Source organism: Desmodus rotundus, chromosome 12, assembly GCF_022682495.2.
Source record: "Desmodus rotundus isolate HL8 chromosome 12, HLdesRot8A.1, whole genome shotgun sequence".
NCBI lineage: Eukaryota > Metazoa > Chordata > Mammalia > Chiroptera > Phyllostomidae > Desmodus > Desmodus rotundus.
The window spans coordinates 92,219,315-92,236,367 of NC_071398.1; the positions used below are offsets into that span (position 1 = coordinate 92,219,315).

At 35.9% G+C, this 17,053-nt stretch overlaps 1 protein-coding gene across 1 annotated transcript in view; it reads right to left on the reverse strand.

The window, feature by feature from the left end:
- Positions 1–17,053, reverse strand: part of CEP350 (centrosomal protein 350) — a 111,350-nt gene that overhangs the window by 68,942 nt on the left and 25,355 nt on the right. The window contains exons 7-12 of the mRNA XM_053915551.1: positions 15,828–15,941; positions 12,569–12,682; positions 8,855–9,001; positions 6,704–7,356; positions 5,412–5,533; positions 957–2,017 (exon numbers count right to left, since the gene is read on the reverse strand). Coding sequence (XP_053771526.1) covers positions 957–2,017; positions 5,412–5,533; positions 6,704–7,356; positions 8,855–9,001; positions 12,569–12,682; positions 15,828–15,941 — 2,211 coding nt within the window. The remainder of the gene's footprint in view (positions 1–956; positions 2,018–5,411; positions 5,534–6,703; positions 7,357–8,854; positions 9,002–12,568; positions 12,683–15,827; positions 15,942–17,053) is intronic.

Sequence of the window (17,053 nt, forward strand, 5' to 3'; positions counted from 1 at the left end):
ATCATCTATAGAAATGTGTTAAACCAAAGAGATCAACAACAAATGTAAGTCTACAGAAGATCATAACAAGTGGCTAAATATGAATTCTAGGAAAATGCAATGTGACATCTAATTAAGTATAAAATGAACAGATGAAATCAATTCATTTGTTAAATAAGTTGTTCACCATGTACAATGGAAATAAAAAAACCACAGTATCAACAGTTAACATAAGGCTCAGCCTCACCCTCCAACCTGAAGTTCTAAGGTTACGTTAGCATAAGACAGGAAGAATCCACCTATGGCAGTAAGAACAGAGAAAGGGACTTGAAGGAAGTGAGTCTATCACAGAAAAGTTGTGTTGCAGAATCTCAGGGATAAGAAGGAAACTTAGAAGTTATTGTTTCAGGAATCAAATATGGAGTACATTACTATTCAAAGTCTATTTTTAAAATTAGTTTTGACAACAGTAATAGATTTATTTTCATATTAGAAATGTTACTATAGCCCTGGCTGGTGTGGCTCAGTGGACTGAGCGCCAGTGTAGGAACCAAAGAAATGTTACTAGAGTTGCCCCCTTTTAATTCTTGACCACTGTATTCCCAATAATTCCTAAGTCATTATATTATAAAACATACATACTATTTAAATACTTATCTGTGGTCACAGGAAACCTAGCTACACTCGATAAATACCAATCTTGAACATCATCTAAGATTTCTTTAAATTAGACCAAAATTTCTATAACTACCAATCAATGATTGTTTTAGGACAACAAATACTAAAAAATAAAAATGTAAATAATAAATTACAACACTCTAATTGAAGCTTACAGATAATTTCAATTTAGACAGTGTTTCAATTCTCCTCGTAATTAACAATGAAAATCTGTACTTCGGTATTATCTTCACAAAATTATGCAATAATTTATCTTAAGATAACATACAAATATTACAAAGCATACTTATTTTTCTCACCTTTTCCATATAACTGATATGATTTTGTAAAAATGTTAATGACACTATGCGGACTTCCCTTTGCCAATTCTTTCCATGGTCCTTTGCTTTGTGTACCACCTACGTGCCCCGAAAGTGGCAAGAATTTTTCAGCTTCCTTCTGAAACTCTTTGATAGGTTCATAAGCATTTCTTTCTCCAGCACAAAATTCCTTTTCTTTTAAGATTTCTGCTATCTTCAAAGGGGGTTGTCCACCTCGGCCTCCCTCTTCTTCAGAGAGACTCCCCTCACTAAGAAGAGGCCCTTCACTGACTGAGTCTATGCTGGACCCAAGGGACATTTTGGCTTTGTCTTGGGAACAAGCTTGCAGGTCAGAGCTAGAAGAGTCAGCCTGCCTCTTACACAACTGTGCCAACAGCCCTTCTGGTTTAGGACCAGGGGATCTCATTCTGAAGCTTGATATGGCACTATGAGGTCTTATCATCTCAGGAAGCTTTTTAAATTCACTAAGATTGCCTATACCAGGAAGTTCATCATCGAAAGTTGCATGTGATACACAGGTTCCCAGCATCTTTTGAATTCGAGCCGAGAAAACATCTTCGGTATCCTCTTTCACAGGTGGACTTAGAGCTTTGGTCCAAGGTCCATCTTCTTGGGGTGTGTGCTGCACATCATAATCAGTGTTCCATACTGACCCATAATTAATGTTAGCCCCAGCTAATTTCTTGGCTTCACTTTCAATCCTGCTGGACAAAGAAGCAGCTGTTGCTTTCAAGGCTTCGATACGATCCAGTTTACTCTTATATTGGCTGGCACTAGGTTTTAACAAGGCATCTGGATGAGCAGCTGGTGAGGTCAGATATGGTTGAGGTGTAAAAGTTAATGGCCCTGAAGCAATATTATGGTTCTTCCTGGTTGGTAAAATAGATTCAAAATCCTTATGCAAAAATCCTGCATGCTCTAGACTCAAGAGATGGGAGAGTAAATTTCCAGCTGTTCCAACAAGAGGTTGTGGTTGAGAATGGTGGACTCGCGGGCTCAATCTGTCAGGCTGCATCCAGGTAGGTTCTGTCAAGTCCCTTCTACAAATGAAAGTCACCGTATGTTAGTTAATACAGCAACTCATAACTAAACCACCATTTTTAAAGGACAGGTAGAGGACAAAAAACATAAAGATCATTCATAGCTAAGCAATAACAAAGAGACACTATTAATATTTCATTTAGAATTATATTTTCCCAAACATTTTCCTATGTGTATGTTGTTTGAGTGTTATTTTCATAAAGATTAAATCCTATCAAAATTATCTTTTTTTTTTTTTAATCTTCACCCAAGGATGTGTTTTACTGATTTTAGAGAGAGAGGAAGGGCGGGGGTGACAGAGAGAGAGAGAGAAACATCGATGGGTTGCATCGATTGGTTATGCGTCCCGACTGGGGATCAAACCTGCTGGGTTTGTGCCCTGGCCAGGGATGGTACCCACACCCTTTTGGTGTACGGGACAATGTTCTAGCTACCTGGCCAGGGCGATACATACTGTTTTGCCAACCGCTTTCTTCAACTAAGACATTTTAAATTATTAATTAAAGAGAGGGCATTATTACCTTTAAAATTGTGTGGACAAAATTCTTTACAGCACTGGTTCTACCTTTTTCTTTAAAAATAATGTTATATTAAAAGAGAATGCTTAAGATGGCTAATATTAACATAGGCATGATATATTATTCCAATCAACAAGTATTTAATAAGTGCCAAACATTTATGTTTAATATCATACATGCTAAAGAAATAAGGAGATTACTACAATCTAGTTCTTAAAAAAAATTAACATCAAAACAGTGAGTACCAGTAATAACTATACAATACAGTGCAGGGGTCCATAAAGTCTAATAAGAGAATAAAGATGTCCTGGTCAATATTATATAATCCACCTATGTTTCCAGACTACTGACACCCTGTATATTAAGGGATACTATAGATATATTAAAGGCTGATGTTAACTATTAAGAAGATCCTTAAACAAAATAACATTAAGTTTTGTCCTTGGTCTTGTACATGATTTGGGGATGATGACATGAAGATATGTTTATCAAATGTGAAGATGACAGAAAGCTGGAAGGTATGGCTAACCCTACAAATTATCAAATTATGACTCAAAGTTTTTGGACAGGCTGCACCTAAGATCAAACTAGTATGGATAAATGTAAGTCCTACCAAGTCAGTTAAAAAAATATCATCTACTAGAGGGTAACCAGGGTGATAAAGGAATTGAAAAGCATGTCATGCAAGGTTTCGTTGGAGATTATGTTGTAGCAGTTTTTTACACTGAAGGGCTACTATGAAAACAGAATGAAGGAAGGAAGACTAGTGCATATATTCGATGCCACAGAATAGAGATTCTTACAAATGCAAGGTGTGAGGTTATTACAGCCCAAACTAAGGTGGTAGTAATGAGAATGCAAAGGAAGTTGCAAAGCTTTACTGAGTAAAACACAAAATCTTTAAATTCATCTGTTCAGAATGCCAATTTTTTTTGGCAGGTACTAAGCTGATGGTAGTGGGATGTGGGAAACAAAAATGGAACAACTTTATCCAATTAAGACTTAACCCTTACTCTTTACTTTCTCAAGATCTAGCAAGGCTGAGAGACTAATAAACAGCTAAAATACAGTGTTAAGCACTAACACAAAAATATATAAAGTTCGGGCCCTGGCTGGGTAGCTTAGTTGGTTAGAGCATTGTCTGATATGCTAAGGTTGTGGGTTCAATCTAGGGCCAGGGCACACAAAAGCAGCAACCAATGAAGGCATAAATAAGTGGAACGACGAATCGATGTTTTCCTCTCTGTCTCCTTTCCTCTCTCTAAAATCAATAAATAACTTTTTTAAATGATAAGTAAAGTTCAATACGGTGTAGACGGGGGAAAAAAAAAAACCTCTGCCAGCCAAGGGAAGTAACTTTTGAGCTACATCTTCAAGGTCAGATAAGTAATTTGGAGTTTTTCAGGTCGCTAACAGAGAATCATGAGACATAAAAAGGAAGAAGAAATGCCATGCTTTTAAGCATGAAGTAACTGAAATGTGTTAAAACTATTAACAGAAATGGGGAAGCTTAAGGACAGGTAGAGAGAAAGTAGAGGCAATAGGTTAGCTATCACAAGTCAAAGAATTTTATATTAACAGAAAGGAGAGAAACACGTGCATGGTAACAAGGTTTAGTAATATATTAGTTGATGTTTGGTTTGCCTTTGATATTGGGTCACTTGTGTAGAGCTAGAAAGAAGCTCGGGGAAAGTAAAAGTTGAAGACATGAAGCCGGCATGGTATGTCTGACAACCATAAGGGGACTGACATGACCTGGAGAGTGCATCGACTTACAGGTATTCAAATTAAAAAACTTTATTTATGGTTAAAATTTGAAATGTGTTGACAACCTTAAACAAATCACATGAAACATTTCACTTACTGGGAGGTAGTATACAGGGTGGGTAAAAGCACAGGCTTCTGGAATCAAACTGCTTAAGTTTAAATCCACCTCTATCACTAACATTTTGATATTTGAGAAAGTTAATTAAATTCTAGGTCTCTGATCTCTTCTGTAAAACAGGAATAACAGTGCCTAACTCAAAATATTTTACAAGGATTAAATAAGATAACATGAGCAAAGTACTTAGATCAGTGCCTGGGACCTAACAAGCAGTCAATAAATTTTAGGTATTTTTATCAGTATTACTAGAGGGGGAGAATCATATGTATTAACCCCAAACAGGTGTGTGATTCAATTTTTATGTGTGCAGTCTCAAAGAAGAATGTCAAAATCTTTCTCTTCCCCAAATGGTATTGTACAGTATAATTTATAATGAATTAATCTGAAAATCACCTTAACTTGCCTCCACAAATAATTTTTTAAAATTTACTGCAAACAATATATTATAGCAAAAAAAAATTTTTTTAACAAAAAATTTAAGGTAAAGTAACCCTCAATCACCAATCTGATATTAAATCAAATCCTTTCCTTGTTCATAAGTTCACATGCATCCCCCAAATATAGTTTTGAGGGTAAGATGAATAAACTGGTATGAGTCATATGAAAAAATTATGAATACAGCAATGGATACAGAAGTACCTTTTCAAAATTATTCACCACAAACACTTTAAAATGTTAATTTCACTGAGATTCATTCATCCAACAAACTTTTACTGTGTGTTTAGTTCAGAGCCAGAGTGCTTTCAACTGCAGGGGATCCCCAGGAAAAACTAACATTTACTTTGGACATAAAAAGACAGGTAAAGATTGCACAATAGGAGATACAGTAAATACAGGTGCAACCATGCTTAAGTATCCATCAGACAACATAAACTAATTTCTAAGTAAACCTCTTGCTCACTCAGATCCACAAAATTAACTGAGCACAGACCACTATGCTGAATCTCATGGAAAGGAAGACCCTAACGAGCTTTCATTCTCCCTTCGTACCTTGCGAGAGGCTGAGGAGGTTCTGACAGAGACATGTCACTGCTGGAAGATGCACTTGGGGGACGCTCCTGCACTTTGTTTTCTTTGTCAGATTCTCCAGATGGCTGATACCCTGGTCTGGTCTAGGAGAAACAGACATCAAATTTATCTGACTCCCACCACAAAGATATAGTCAGGGGGTACATGGGACAAATAATTAAGTCATTTCACCTTTACAAAGATCATGAAATGCAGGGGCTTTTTTTTTCCTGTCAAATAAAACCAATTCAAACTTAAGTTTGTCCTAAAAAACAGGCATTACAATTAACAATAAAATTACACCTGAAATCCAACAAGGGCACCTAATACTAACTGCATAACTTGGAGAATGGAATACTCTTTCTAAACCTCAGGTTTTCACCAGGTAGGTAGAGATACTAGTAGTGCCTATTCCTCCTCAGGGTTGTGAAAATTTACTAAAGCTTAAGTCTGGAGTATGTAGCTCATGGTACACAATGTTACTCTTACTATTTTTAAAAACTTTAGCAATACTCACAAAATCATCACAATAAACTACAATATTCTCTAATTTCAGCACAGATCACAAAACTGGGCTTTTCCTTATCATACTCCAACTTCATTTGCTCAGTATACCATGAAAACTAGGCAGGGATATAACTAACAGCAGTGACGAGATGAACAGAAATTATTAACAGAAAAATAGTAAAACTCTAATCCAGTACTTATGTTCAATCGCATTTATCAAATAACTCTTCATACACGGTACTGTGCCATGTATAATGCTTACAGTTTTGCCCAAATTTTTGAGGAAAAAATGAGGATGCATATTATACATGCGTAGTGCTAATTTTGTATCCATATAAATGTTTTTCTTTTATTTATGCTTATGCATTAAAAATGCAACTCTAGAAAGCAGTAACAATATCCATATGTAAAATAATACCCTGGAATATGAAATCTGCTTTGTTGAATTTATGACAAACTTGCAACAAAAGCAGTTTCTAAAACAAGTTATCTAAATATAAATAAGTAAGTAATTGAATAAAAATTAAAACAAAAGATTTTTTTCCCTGAAAATTTGGGCCAAAAATGTGGGTGCGCATTATACATGGGAGTGCATTATACACGGCAAAATACGGTACACACATTTCATGAAAGGTCACCATTACTACAAATATTGTCTGAGCACATGTCTGAATCTTAGGAATGGTTGGTAATTTTTAAATAGTATAGCAAATGAACATTTCCTGACCATAAATCACTTCTCTTTGTATTTCTGCCACTAAAATTACCTGTGTTTCCTGCATAACATGAGGTGTCGGCTCTTCGAGCAAGGTCTTTTCCAGTAGCAATTTGGAGCAAGTTTCCTGCAGTCGCCTAGTTCCTGATGGGTCAGGAGGAGGCACATTTTTTACTTTAGTAAAGGCTTCTTTCTGTTTCCGGTAGAGCTCCTGTAATCGTTTGTTCTTCTGCTCAGTGGCCTCTTTTTGAGCCTTCTTCTCTTCATTTTGCTTCCTCTTCCTTTCCTCCTGCTGCCTAACAATGTACTGACGCACCTCATCTGTGTCATAGTGGCGCTTCTTAGAAATAACGGGGGGATCTTCGCTAGCTGTTATTTTGTCAGGTTTTCTTTTTATTGGGCTATGACTCCTCGGGGCTTGCACTGCTGCTGACTTCTGATTCTGTAACTCTCTTGTCTCTTGCCTTGAAGCCTGAGCTGCTGAATCAAGCTGTAGGTCATCAAGAATTCCACGAATTTCAACAGGTAAAAAGTCCTTATTTAAGGCAATATTTTCCTCTTGTTTATTATCTGGAAGAGACCGGGCTAATTTCTTTACATTATTTTCGGACCGTGCTCTACTTCTTGAACGCTCTGAGTTTCGTGGAAGATGTCTATGTGAAATATCCAATCTGGGATCAGATTCTGCTCTTCCAATATGAACCCCTGCAAAGAATGAACTGTCAGTGATGTGTGAAAAGTCTGTATTCTTTCCTAAAATTTATGGTATTCAAGAGAAAATTAGGGAATTTCACTTTATCTTAAACTTTAATTCAAATATCATAGAAAGTCTTCTAAAGAATATGATAGAGGGAAACAAAAACATCTTTTTTTATAGCAGAAGAATTTCTATATTCTGAAACACCATGCTTCCTTGGCATTTAAACAAATGCATCTTTTAATATTCTGAAATAAGGAGAGGTATTATTGTTGACATATTTAACTATTAACAGAGAAATACTGTCAATATTTCTCTCTCATGATCTTATTTAATGTTACTATCCCTCCCAAACGCCCCAAAAGTTTGATAAAAAACCAACAATGTTAAGCTGTCACAACTCTCCAATGAATGACAGAAAAAAAAAATATGTAGGAAAACAATCATTTTATCATCTAGACACTTGTTGATATGGCTTAATTTTAGACTGAGAATGCATGTGAGTTTACAAGCTAAATGAAAGTGAAGAGGAGCACATACAAAGTTTATACTGACTTATGTATACAAAACTATAGTTGCAATTACATTTCTTACTGAATCCATTCCAGAAGTTCAAAGTAATGCAATGTTGTTGCTGAAGAAAGAAAGCTGGCCTGTAGGTATTTATATTTCATTTCCCAAAATTAGTGTTCATGAAAAAGTAATTACTTATTGCAAATAGCATTCAAGACATTTCAAAAAGAGAAAAGTAATAGACTCGAAGGTCAAACTAATACTAGATCAAATTTTGCCACCCACTGTCTGTCTACACACTCAATTCTCCCTCAAGGATTATTTCCTAATCTGACAAATTAAAAAAAAAAAAAAATCAACCTTGTGGGTCTGTGCCTGTGTTCGTGTATGTAGGGATGAGAGAGGTCAGATTTGATTCTCTTAAGGTCCCTAAAAGTCTAACAATATTTGGTTAAATGATGCTTTGCTATTCACAAAGACAGAATATGTAATTGCTATAAGAAACAGAATTTTTTTCCAAGATAAATAATATTTTAATGACATATTTAAAAGTAAAGATTAATGTCAAAACTTATGGTGAAAAAACCCGGAATTTTACATACAGACAGGATCAGAGATTACAGTGAGCAGAGAACACCACTCCCACACCAGTGATAAAGATTTAGTTACCAAACCACATGTCTGCCGTCTGCATGTAATTTAGAAGTTTCCTCCATACATAGAACTCACTCAATTTTAAGCTCTTAAGCATCACTGGGGTTTAATATCTTTTCTTAAATATTCTTAATAAAGATCACCATAACACCTCTGTGTAGAAGTTATCCAGACAAGCCCAGTGGAATATCTTCTTTCTGAGCTACATTCACAGTTGGACATGTAAAGACACAAAGCATTCCCAAAAGAGTATTTTCACCGTAATTCCTGACACAAGCAACTTTTCACTGTTTTTCTCAACTTTAATTACTAAGATAATGTAGTAATTTGATTACTTACCAGATTTGGTAGTTCTTTCTCTTCCACTTCTGTCACTTGATGCTGTTCTTCGCTCTTTCTGCTCCATTTTGGGTGCAGGTCCCAGAATCTTCTTCACTAACTTTTGTCCATCTCGCCAAGAAGACGTACTTATCAGACGACTGCTACCTGAAATACATGCACATACACACTGCACTGAGTCTAAGATGTAAACTTTAGCTCCGAGAATTATATGCCTACTCAGCCATACAGGGTTTCTAATAATCTTATGCTTATCGTATGCCAAAGTTAAAGGGTGTACAATTGACTTTTATTTTTAACCCTCAGTCTCCAAAATCAATGAACAGTTTGCTTAAATCTTGATTGATCCATATACCTCAAATAAGTGTAAAATGCTTTGAAAGTACAATATTAATAATGATAACTGAAACCTCAAAAATTAGGTCACCGAATCCAACAATTCTGGCACAGAACAAAAATATGTCAACTACATTAAGTGTTTGGTTTGTCAATACTAGCATGGTTTCTGGCACAAAGTAAAATGAGCATTTGCCAAACAAACAAATGACTTAATCTAAGTGCAGGAAAAAAATTGAGGAAATATATAATATATAACAAACTGTGACTACCTTTGGAAGGGATGATATTACAGGGAAATTACACATTAAATTTTACAGCTATATACCAAAACTACATACTATGTTTTTATGCATAAAATAATGACATTCAAAAATAAACACTATCAACATTTCAACTGTCCTTATTATAAAGTTTTATAAAAATAAAAGAATGTTCCAATAAATATAACTGTTTACCAGGAGAAAATCTTTTCATTTACTATTTTCAGATCATAAAAAAATTAAAATTAGACCATCATCTTAAAATAGACAGTAACTTAAAAAAAATGACATAAAAGACTTCAGAAAATAGAACCCATAAAAAAACCCCAACAAAATACATACTTAAATGCAAAGTAACAGAACAAATGGAATATGATCTCACCTTTAAGTGGAACCTAATCAACAAACAAACAAACAAGCAACAAGAACCAGAGAGACATGAAAATAAAGAACGAACTGACAGTGACCAGAGGAGGGGAGGAAAATGGGGAAAGAAGGGGAAGGGTCGAGTCAAGGAACATGTACAAAGGACCCATGGACACGAACGATGGGGTAGGAACTGTCTTTGGGAATGGGGGATGGACGGGGCAGGGAAGAGCAATGGGAGGCAAATGGGAACAACTGTAACTGAACAACAATAAAAAAAAAGAAATGGAATAAAAATAATAAAGAAGTATTTTAAACCTAGTTAAATTTGAAATATAGATTTTTACATTGATTGTCAGTGTTGGTAAAATTATAATAAAATCATTCTACTTACGCATTGATTATTGAAACATAAGTGAGTATAGTTTCTTTATTTTAAAATAAACATAGTATTACATTGTCCGGAACCCCAAAAGTGCTCACCTTGCTCAAATAATCCAAGAAACAGCATTGTATTAATAGAAATAATACAAAATAGAAAATAAAAATGTTCACTGGATCATTTTTTATAATATGAGAAGTAACCTAAATACTGAAGAATGATGAATGGTTAATTAAACTGGTTATGTTTCCAATAGACAATTAGGTGGCCATTTCAAATCACAATTTCCATAAGAAATAACAGAAATGTTCTGTGGAAATTTTCTAAGAGTAAAATATTAAATTTTATGTATATAATGATTATATTTACATACTATTATGATTTTAAAATTATTGTAAGGAAGTATACAATATAATACTAGTACTTTAAGTAAGGGTAGTGTTTTTTTGTGTTTTCTCCTTTTGGTCGCAGGATTTTAGCTGTATTTATAATCAAAGACATTGCATTTAGAGTTTCTTTAAATAGGACTTTTAATTTAGAAGTTTAAATGTAAGTATTATTTTAATGAATATATCTATTATACAGAAACATGAATTATAAATGTGTGCTCTTTATTTTAGCAAAGAAATATTTTTCACCTTGTTATTAACCTTAAATAGTCTATCTAAAATATTTAAAAGGTTTGAAGCCTATTGCTCAATCTATAAAAAAAACTTTATGTTCTTAAGCAAAATGAAAAAACAGGCTTCTCTTCAATTTCAGCTTAATTTTCTGAATCAAAAGCAAGCAACATGAATATACTAGGTAGTTATTTATAAATGTTGGCTTCTGAATATGCTGGGTGGTTATTTCTAAATTCTGGCTTTCTAGAATAGTCTCATGCAGTCGTTGGTAGAAAAAGAGGACTTCTACTATAGATAAGCTATTGATACAGCTTTTGCACATTTAATGACGCGCTGTCTCAGTCATCGCCCAGTGCACAAATGGAAATTAGCTTACCACAAAACTGGACACATACATTCCAAGTCTTAGTGGTCCCAGTGTTTCATTTCAAACTATGCTCCTGACAACAGCATTACATAGTATGTCATGAAAAAATAACATGGATTATTTTTTAACATAAGAATTAGCTTAGTTTACACTCAGATAATTCGTGCTCCTATGAAGTTTTATTTTTTATTTGTGTACAGTCAGGGTCATTCTCTTATGACAGCTAGAGTTAACAATGGGTGTCACAAAATACGTGATTTGCCACTGTAGTGATTAGTCTATGACCAGAAAAACAAGTGCCTGGTCAAAAACCAGAGCCCCACCACCCCGTTTCCACAGACCCACACATCCCCCACCACACATGCATCATCCTTTATTCTAACCCTGAATCCACTGTTTTCCTGACAAAATCGTGAACTCCAGAAGAGCAGGGGCTCTGTGCATCCTGCTTACCAATTTTCTAGGCTTAGTACATGTAGCACAATGCCTCACATACAGCAAGTGCTCAAACTATCTGCCTAATGAATGCATGTATGAATGACTGATTCAAAATGTCTCCAAGCTGAAAGTGACAAGTTCCCAACTTTCTTCACTCTCTCTTGGCCCAAATTACTCAATGACATGAATATGACATACTAAATAGCCACTTTCAGTATAGCCAGAAATAACAATAATTATTGTTAATGAACCAATCCTAACATTTGACTGCTTACCATATGCCAGGTGCTATGCTGGGTGCTTTAGGTACTATTTCAGTTCTCACGACAACCCCATGAGAAGTACTACTGCCTTCTCTTTTACATATGGAGAAAATGAAGGATACTAAAAGTACACATTTACCAAAGGAACAAAGATAGGTTACAAATACGGGCAACTGGATTGCTCATTTTCTGGATTGAGCCTGAAATGTTGGTCACTATGGAACTAGGGAATTCTCTTTTCCTTTCCCAGTCTTGACCTATTCAGAGTCCAGCCTGGCCACTACAGGCCTGAACTGCCACACTTAGTGACATTCATAAGCAATCCCCCCTTTGTATATAAAAGTTCACTATATAAAAATCATTACCTTTAATCTGATTGATTTCTATTAAAAGTGATAGAAAAAAACTGCGGGGTGATAGATATAATCAGTATCATGGTGAACACACAGCTTCATGGGTATACACATATATGAAAACTTAGCGAACTATATGTTCTAACTACATATAACTTATGCTATGTCAATTAAACACACATACACAAAATAATGATATGCAAACTGTATTCTATTTTCATATGTGCCAAACAATGAGAACATCTAGGTAACATTTATTTCCATGCACATGCCATTTCAGTAATACTTAACTTCAGGGGGTACGTGAGATGGAGAAAACCCACCTGTTCTGCATTCGGGACTTGAAAACTGTGCTACCTTTTGGACTTTTCGTACTGGCTTGACCACTTTCTTCTCTTTACTTCTTTCAGCAGGTTTCTCTTTCACAGAGGTATCATCTGAAAGGCAGAGATGTTCGTTTACAGCAAATATTACGATGATTCCTACCCTCTCACTCACCCTCCCCCCAGGATGAAAAATCAGCATAAAGCATATGATTCAGGTAGGGAGAAAGAAACCTTCACTAAGGCTATTTCTATGACCCATAAGCTACCAATGCCAACTCCTCTTATGAAAAGGTCTAAAGATTACCACTATCCACTGTGAGGTTCCAATGCTTTGTGTTCCGCCCCCCCCCCCCCCCCAGAAAACACTGGAGAAATTTAACTTGTTTTCACAAACTGAAAGAAAGTGCAACTAATGCTCTCCAACCCAGGATCCATAGTATTTATAGAATCTGAGGTAAGCACTTTCTCAGATTCCAATTTCATTTAAAAATCCCTATATAACTGGAATATTCGTGAACTTCTAAAATAAAACTTCGTAAAATAGTCAACATAATATTCCTAAATTAGGGCCTTTTATGGTTATGCTAGTGAAATACGTGAAGGTATTTCACATACAAATTACTACTAATTTTTTTCAATTCTAATAAAGGAATATATAAAGGGGTAGGCAAAAATAGGTTTACATAATACAAATAAATAATCCAATAAATAATAAACAACAATACAGGAATAAACTGTTTCATGTACTTACTACTATAAACCTACTTTTGTCCACCCCTATGTATATACATTAACCTCCATTACAGATCTACATAAATATACTTTAAAATACACAGAGCACTGCATTCTGGGCAAGTGGAAGGAAGCATGAGTCAAAGGCTCTAAGGCAAGAGCGTACCTAGTGTCTACAGAACAGCAGGAGGCCACTGTGCATGAGGTGAAGAGGAAAGCTGTAATAACCAGGGTCAGAGACATAGCTGAGGGCCAGATCACGTAGGGCGTTATAGGTCATTATAAGAACTTCAAGTTTTATTCAAGAATGAGATGGAAAGTTTTGGGAAGATTTTGAGCAAAGGAGCAATATAATCTCAATTAAATATTAACAAGCTTCCTCTAACACCTGCAAAGAGAACAAACTCAGATGAAACACAGAAGCAGGGAGACCAGTCAGAAGGCTACTGCAGTGATCTGGGCAAGAGCCTGATAGTGGCTTGGACCCAGGTGAGAGTGACAGAGGCAGGCTAAGTAGTGGTTTTATTTCAGATATCTTTCAGGCAATATTAGAAATAAGGTGTAAGGGAAACATGGGGGTCAAGAGGCCAGAATAATTAGAATAGATTACCTGAGACAGACGGACTACCAGAGGAGTAGGTTTAAGGGGTGTACAGCGATCCCATCTAGTTAGTTAGCTACATTTTGGATATATTAAGCATAAGAAACCTATTATACATCCAAAGGGAAATCTGGAGTTAGCAGCTGGTATGAGAGTCTGAGTTCAGAGGCAAAGTCTGGACCAGAGGCATAAATTTGGGCATCAACAACAACAAATATTTAAAGCTCTGAGTTAGATAAGCTTGTCTTGTGTGCATGTAGATAACTAAAAGCGCCCGCCCCCCAAAAAAAGAACGAAAGCAGGAGGGGAAGAAGGAAGAGAGGGGAGCAGAGGGGGACAGATCCATGCACTGAGAACGGGATGTGCCGATGTGTAGAGTTCAGGGTGTCGATTAGGAAAAAAACTGAAAAGGAGCAACTAGACTTAGGAGGAAAACCAAACACTTATGGTATCATAAATATCAAGTAAAGAGTTTCAAAAGAGAGTTTCAATCATGTCCAGTATTCCTGAGAGATGACAAATCAGAATTAAACACTGGTTTTAGCAAGGTGGAAGTCACTGATAATCTTGGTAACAGCCGTTCACAGAGAAGCAGAGAAGCAGGAGAAAACACCTAAGAGAAAGGGCTCAAGAGTAAAAGGGAGGAGAAAAATTAGAGACAGTGAGTACAGGGAAACTTTTGGAAGTTTTGCTGAAAATAGGAGATAAGAAGGGCAGTAGCTGAAGAGAGTAGGGCCAAAAGAGGGGTCCTTGTACGATGGCTGAAACAGCGGCATGCCATCAAACAGCGTGTTGACAGAATGACCTCATAGAGAGAGAACACTTGATGTAAAAATAAGGAAACAGGCTAAAGTTACGTCCTTAAAGACACAAGAGCACATGGAATCTGCAACACAAGGGGATGGACTGCTCTTAGCTAGGAGTACAGAGTTCATCATCGACCATAACACGAGTGTAACAGACAAACCTCTTTAAGACTTCTTTGACATACAGCATTCTACTTGTCTATACTGATACTGTCCTATGAGGTATATTGTTACTACCCCTATCTTTCAGATGAGAAAACCAAGGAAGAGAGCTTATGTAACACAGGTAGTATACAGAGCTAATTAAGTGACAGAGTCCAATTTGAACCCTTCTAAGCTAATTCCCAAACTTTCGCTGTTAACTAAATACAGTGTTCCAATAACAGTAGAAAAAGTAGACTGAACATTTAATGCCACAAAATTTATTAGAACAATCTACATGGGGGCTTCCTAGAAAAATCTCAGGCTTTACAGTCAGAGGTGGCTTTGAATATTGGCTTCAATTCTTAACTGCTCTATGCAACCTTGGGAAAATTACTCTTTGAGTCTCTCTTTCCTCAACTGTAAAAAATACAGAATACTAAATATCCAACGTCTTGTCCAAAATCATACTAATCTTCAATACACAGTAACATTTTGAGTATGACCTTCTTATTCCCTCTTCCAATCTTCCAGAAGTTCCTCATATTTCCAATTCCCTAACATTATTCCCTTCCTAAAAGGTTCCTTTTTCTTTCTGCATTTTGCCCTTATGTTAGTACCTTCTTATCTGCTGCCTGTGAAATTACTGACCATTTCAAACACCGCAGGGGTCTAGTAGGAATAAACTTCAACTAGACTGTTGTATTTTCCTCAAACCAGACAGGCCCCACTCTGAAAGTCCCTCAGTTTAAAAATAGTCTCGTTTCTGTCTCATCAGCCATGTGTGCTAATTTTAACCCTGGAGCAGAGCCTAGAGGCTAAGGGAGCCTTATGACGGACCAAAAACCACCACTACTTTAGTATACCATGTAGTTGGAAAAGGGAAGTATCTTTAGCTTGGTGGCCATTTATGTTTAAATATTTTAAGTTAGCATGCATGACGAGACACTAAATCCTTAGAAAGCTCTCCTCTCACCTGCAAAGTGAAGTGCTAAGTCTCGATACAGTTCTCTACTCAGGTTTTGAAACTCGGCCTCTTGCCACACTTTGCCATCAGGTGTTCGAATCCTGGTCTCTGAAGGATTGAAACCTAATACATACCAACAGTACAGAACATTCTTATCAAAGTTGCTTTATAAGTATTGTTTGTTATACTCTTTTTTAAATGAGATACAATTAACAAAGTATAAAATTCACTCTTTTAAAGTGTACGGCTCAGTGGTTTGCAGTATATTTACAAAGTTATACAACTATCATCTAGTTCCAGAGCATTTCATCCCCCTGAAAAGAAACCCTGTACACAGTAGCTGTCACTCCCCACACCACCATCTCTATTCTCTGGCAACTGCTAATCTACTTTCTGTCTTTACGGATTTGCCTATTCTGGACGTTTCATGTAAATAGAACCATATTACATATGACCTTTTCTGTCTGACTTCTTCACTTAGCATGATGTTTTCAGTGTTAATCCACTGTATAACATGGATTCCTTTTTATTGTCGAATGATATTCCATTGTACGGGTGTACCAACATTTGTTATCTGTTCATCAGCTGATGGACATTTGAGGGTGTTGATTTTTTGGCTATTATTAATAATGCTGCCATGTACATTTGTGTACAAGTTTTTGTGTGGACGTGTGTTTTCAATTCCCTTGGGCATTATACCTAGGAGTAGAATAGCTGGGTCATATGGTAACTCTGTTTAACTTTTTGAGGAATTGCCAAAATGTTTTCTAAAATAGCTGCACCATTTTACATTCTCACTAGCAATATAAAAGGGTTCCAATTTCGCCACATCCTCAACAACACGTGTCACTGTCTGTCTTTTTTATTACAGTCACCCTAGTACGTATGAAATGGTATCTCAATTGTGGTTTTGATTTGCATTTCCCTAATAACTAATAATGCTGGGCAGCTTTATAAGCTTTTAAGAGAGGGATGCGTAATTAGCTACCACATAATGTGTTGACAAATACTATTTGGAAAAAGCAAGCTTCTGTGAGATAAAGCAATACATAGTACATTTGTTCAAAAAAGACTAGAAATGGAGAAACACTAAATTAAGTGATTAAACGCTAATCATAAATTATAAAGTTCAGAGATATAAACTATCCTTCTCAAGACTAAAAGAAAGACTACACTACCTATTCTTTTCTTTGAAGACAGGCATTAATTGCTAACATCTCTCCAATTTTGCCTGT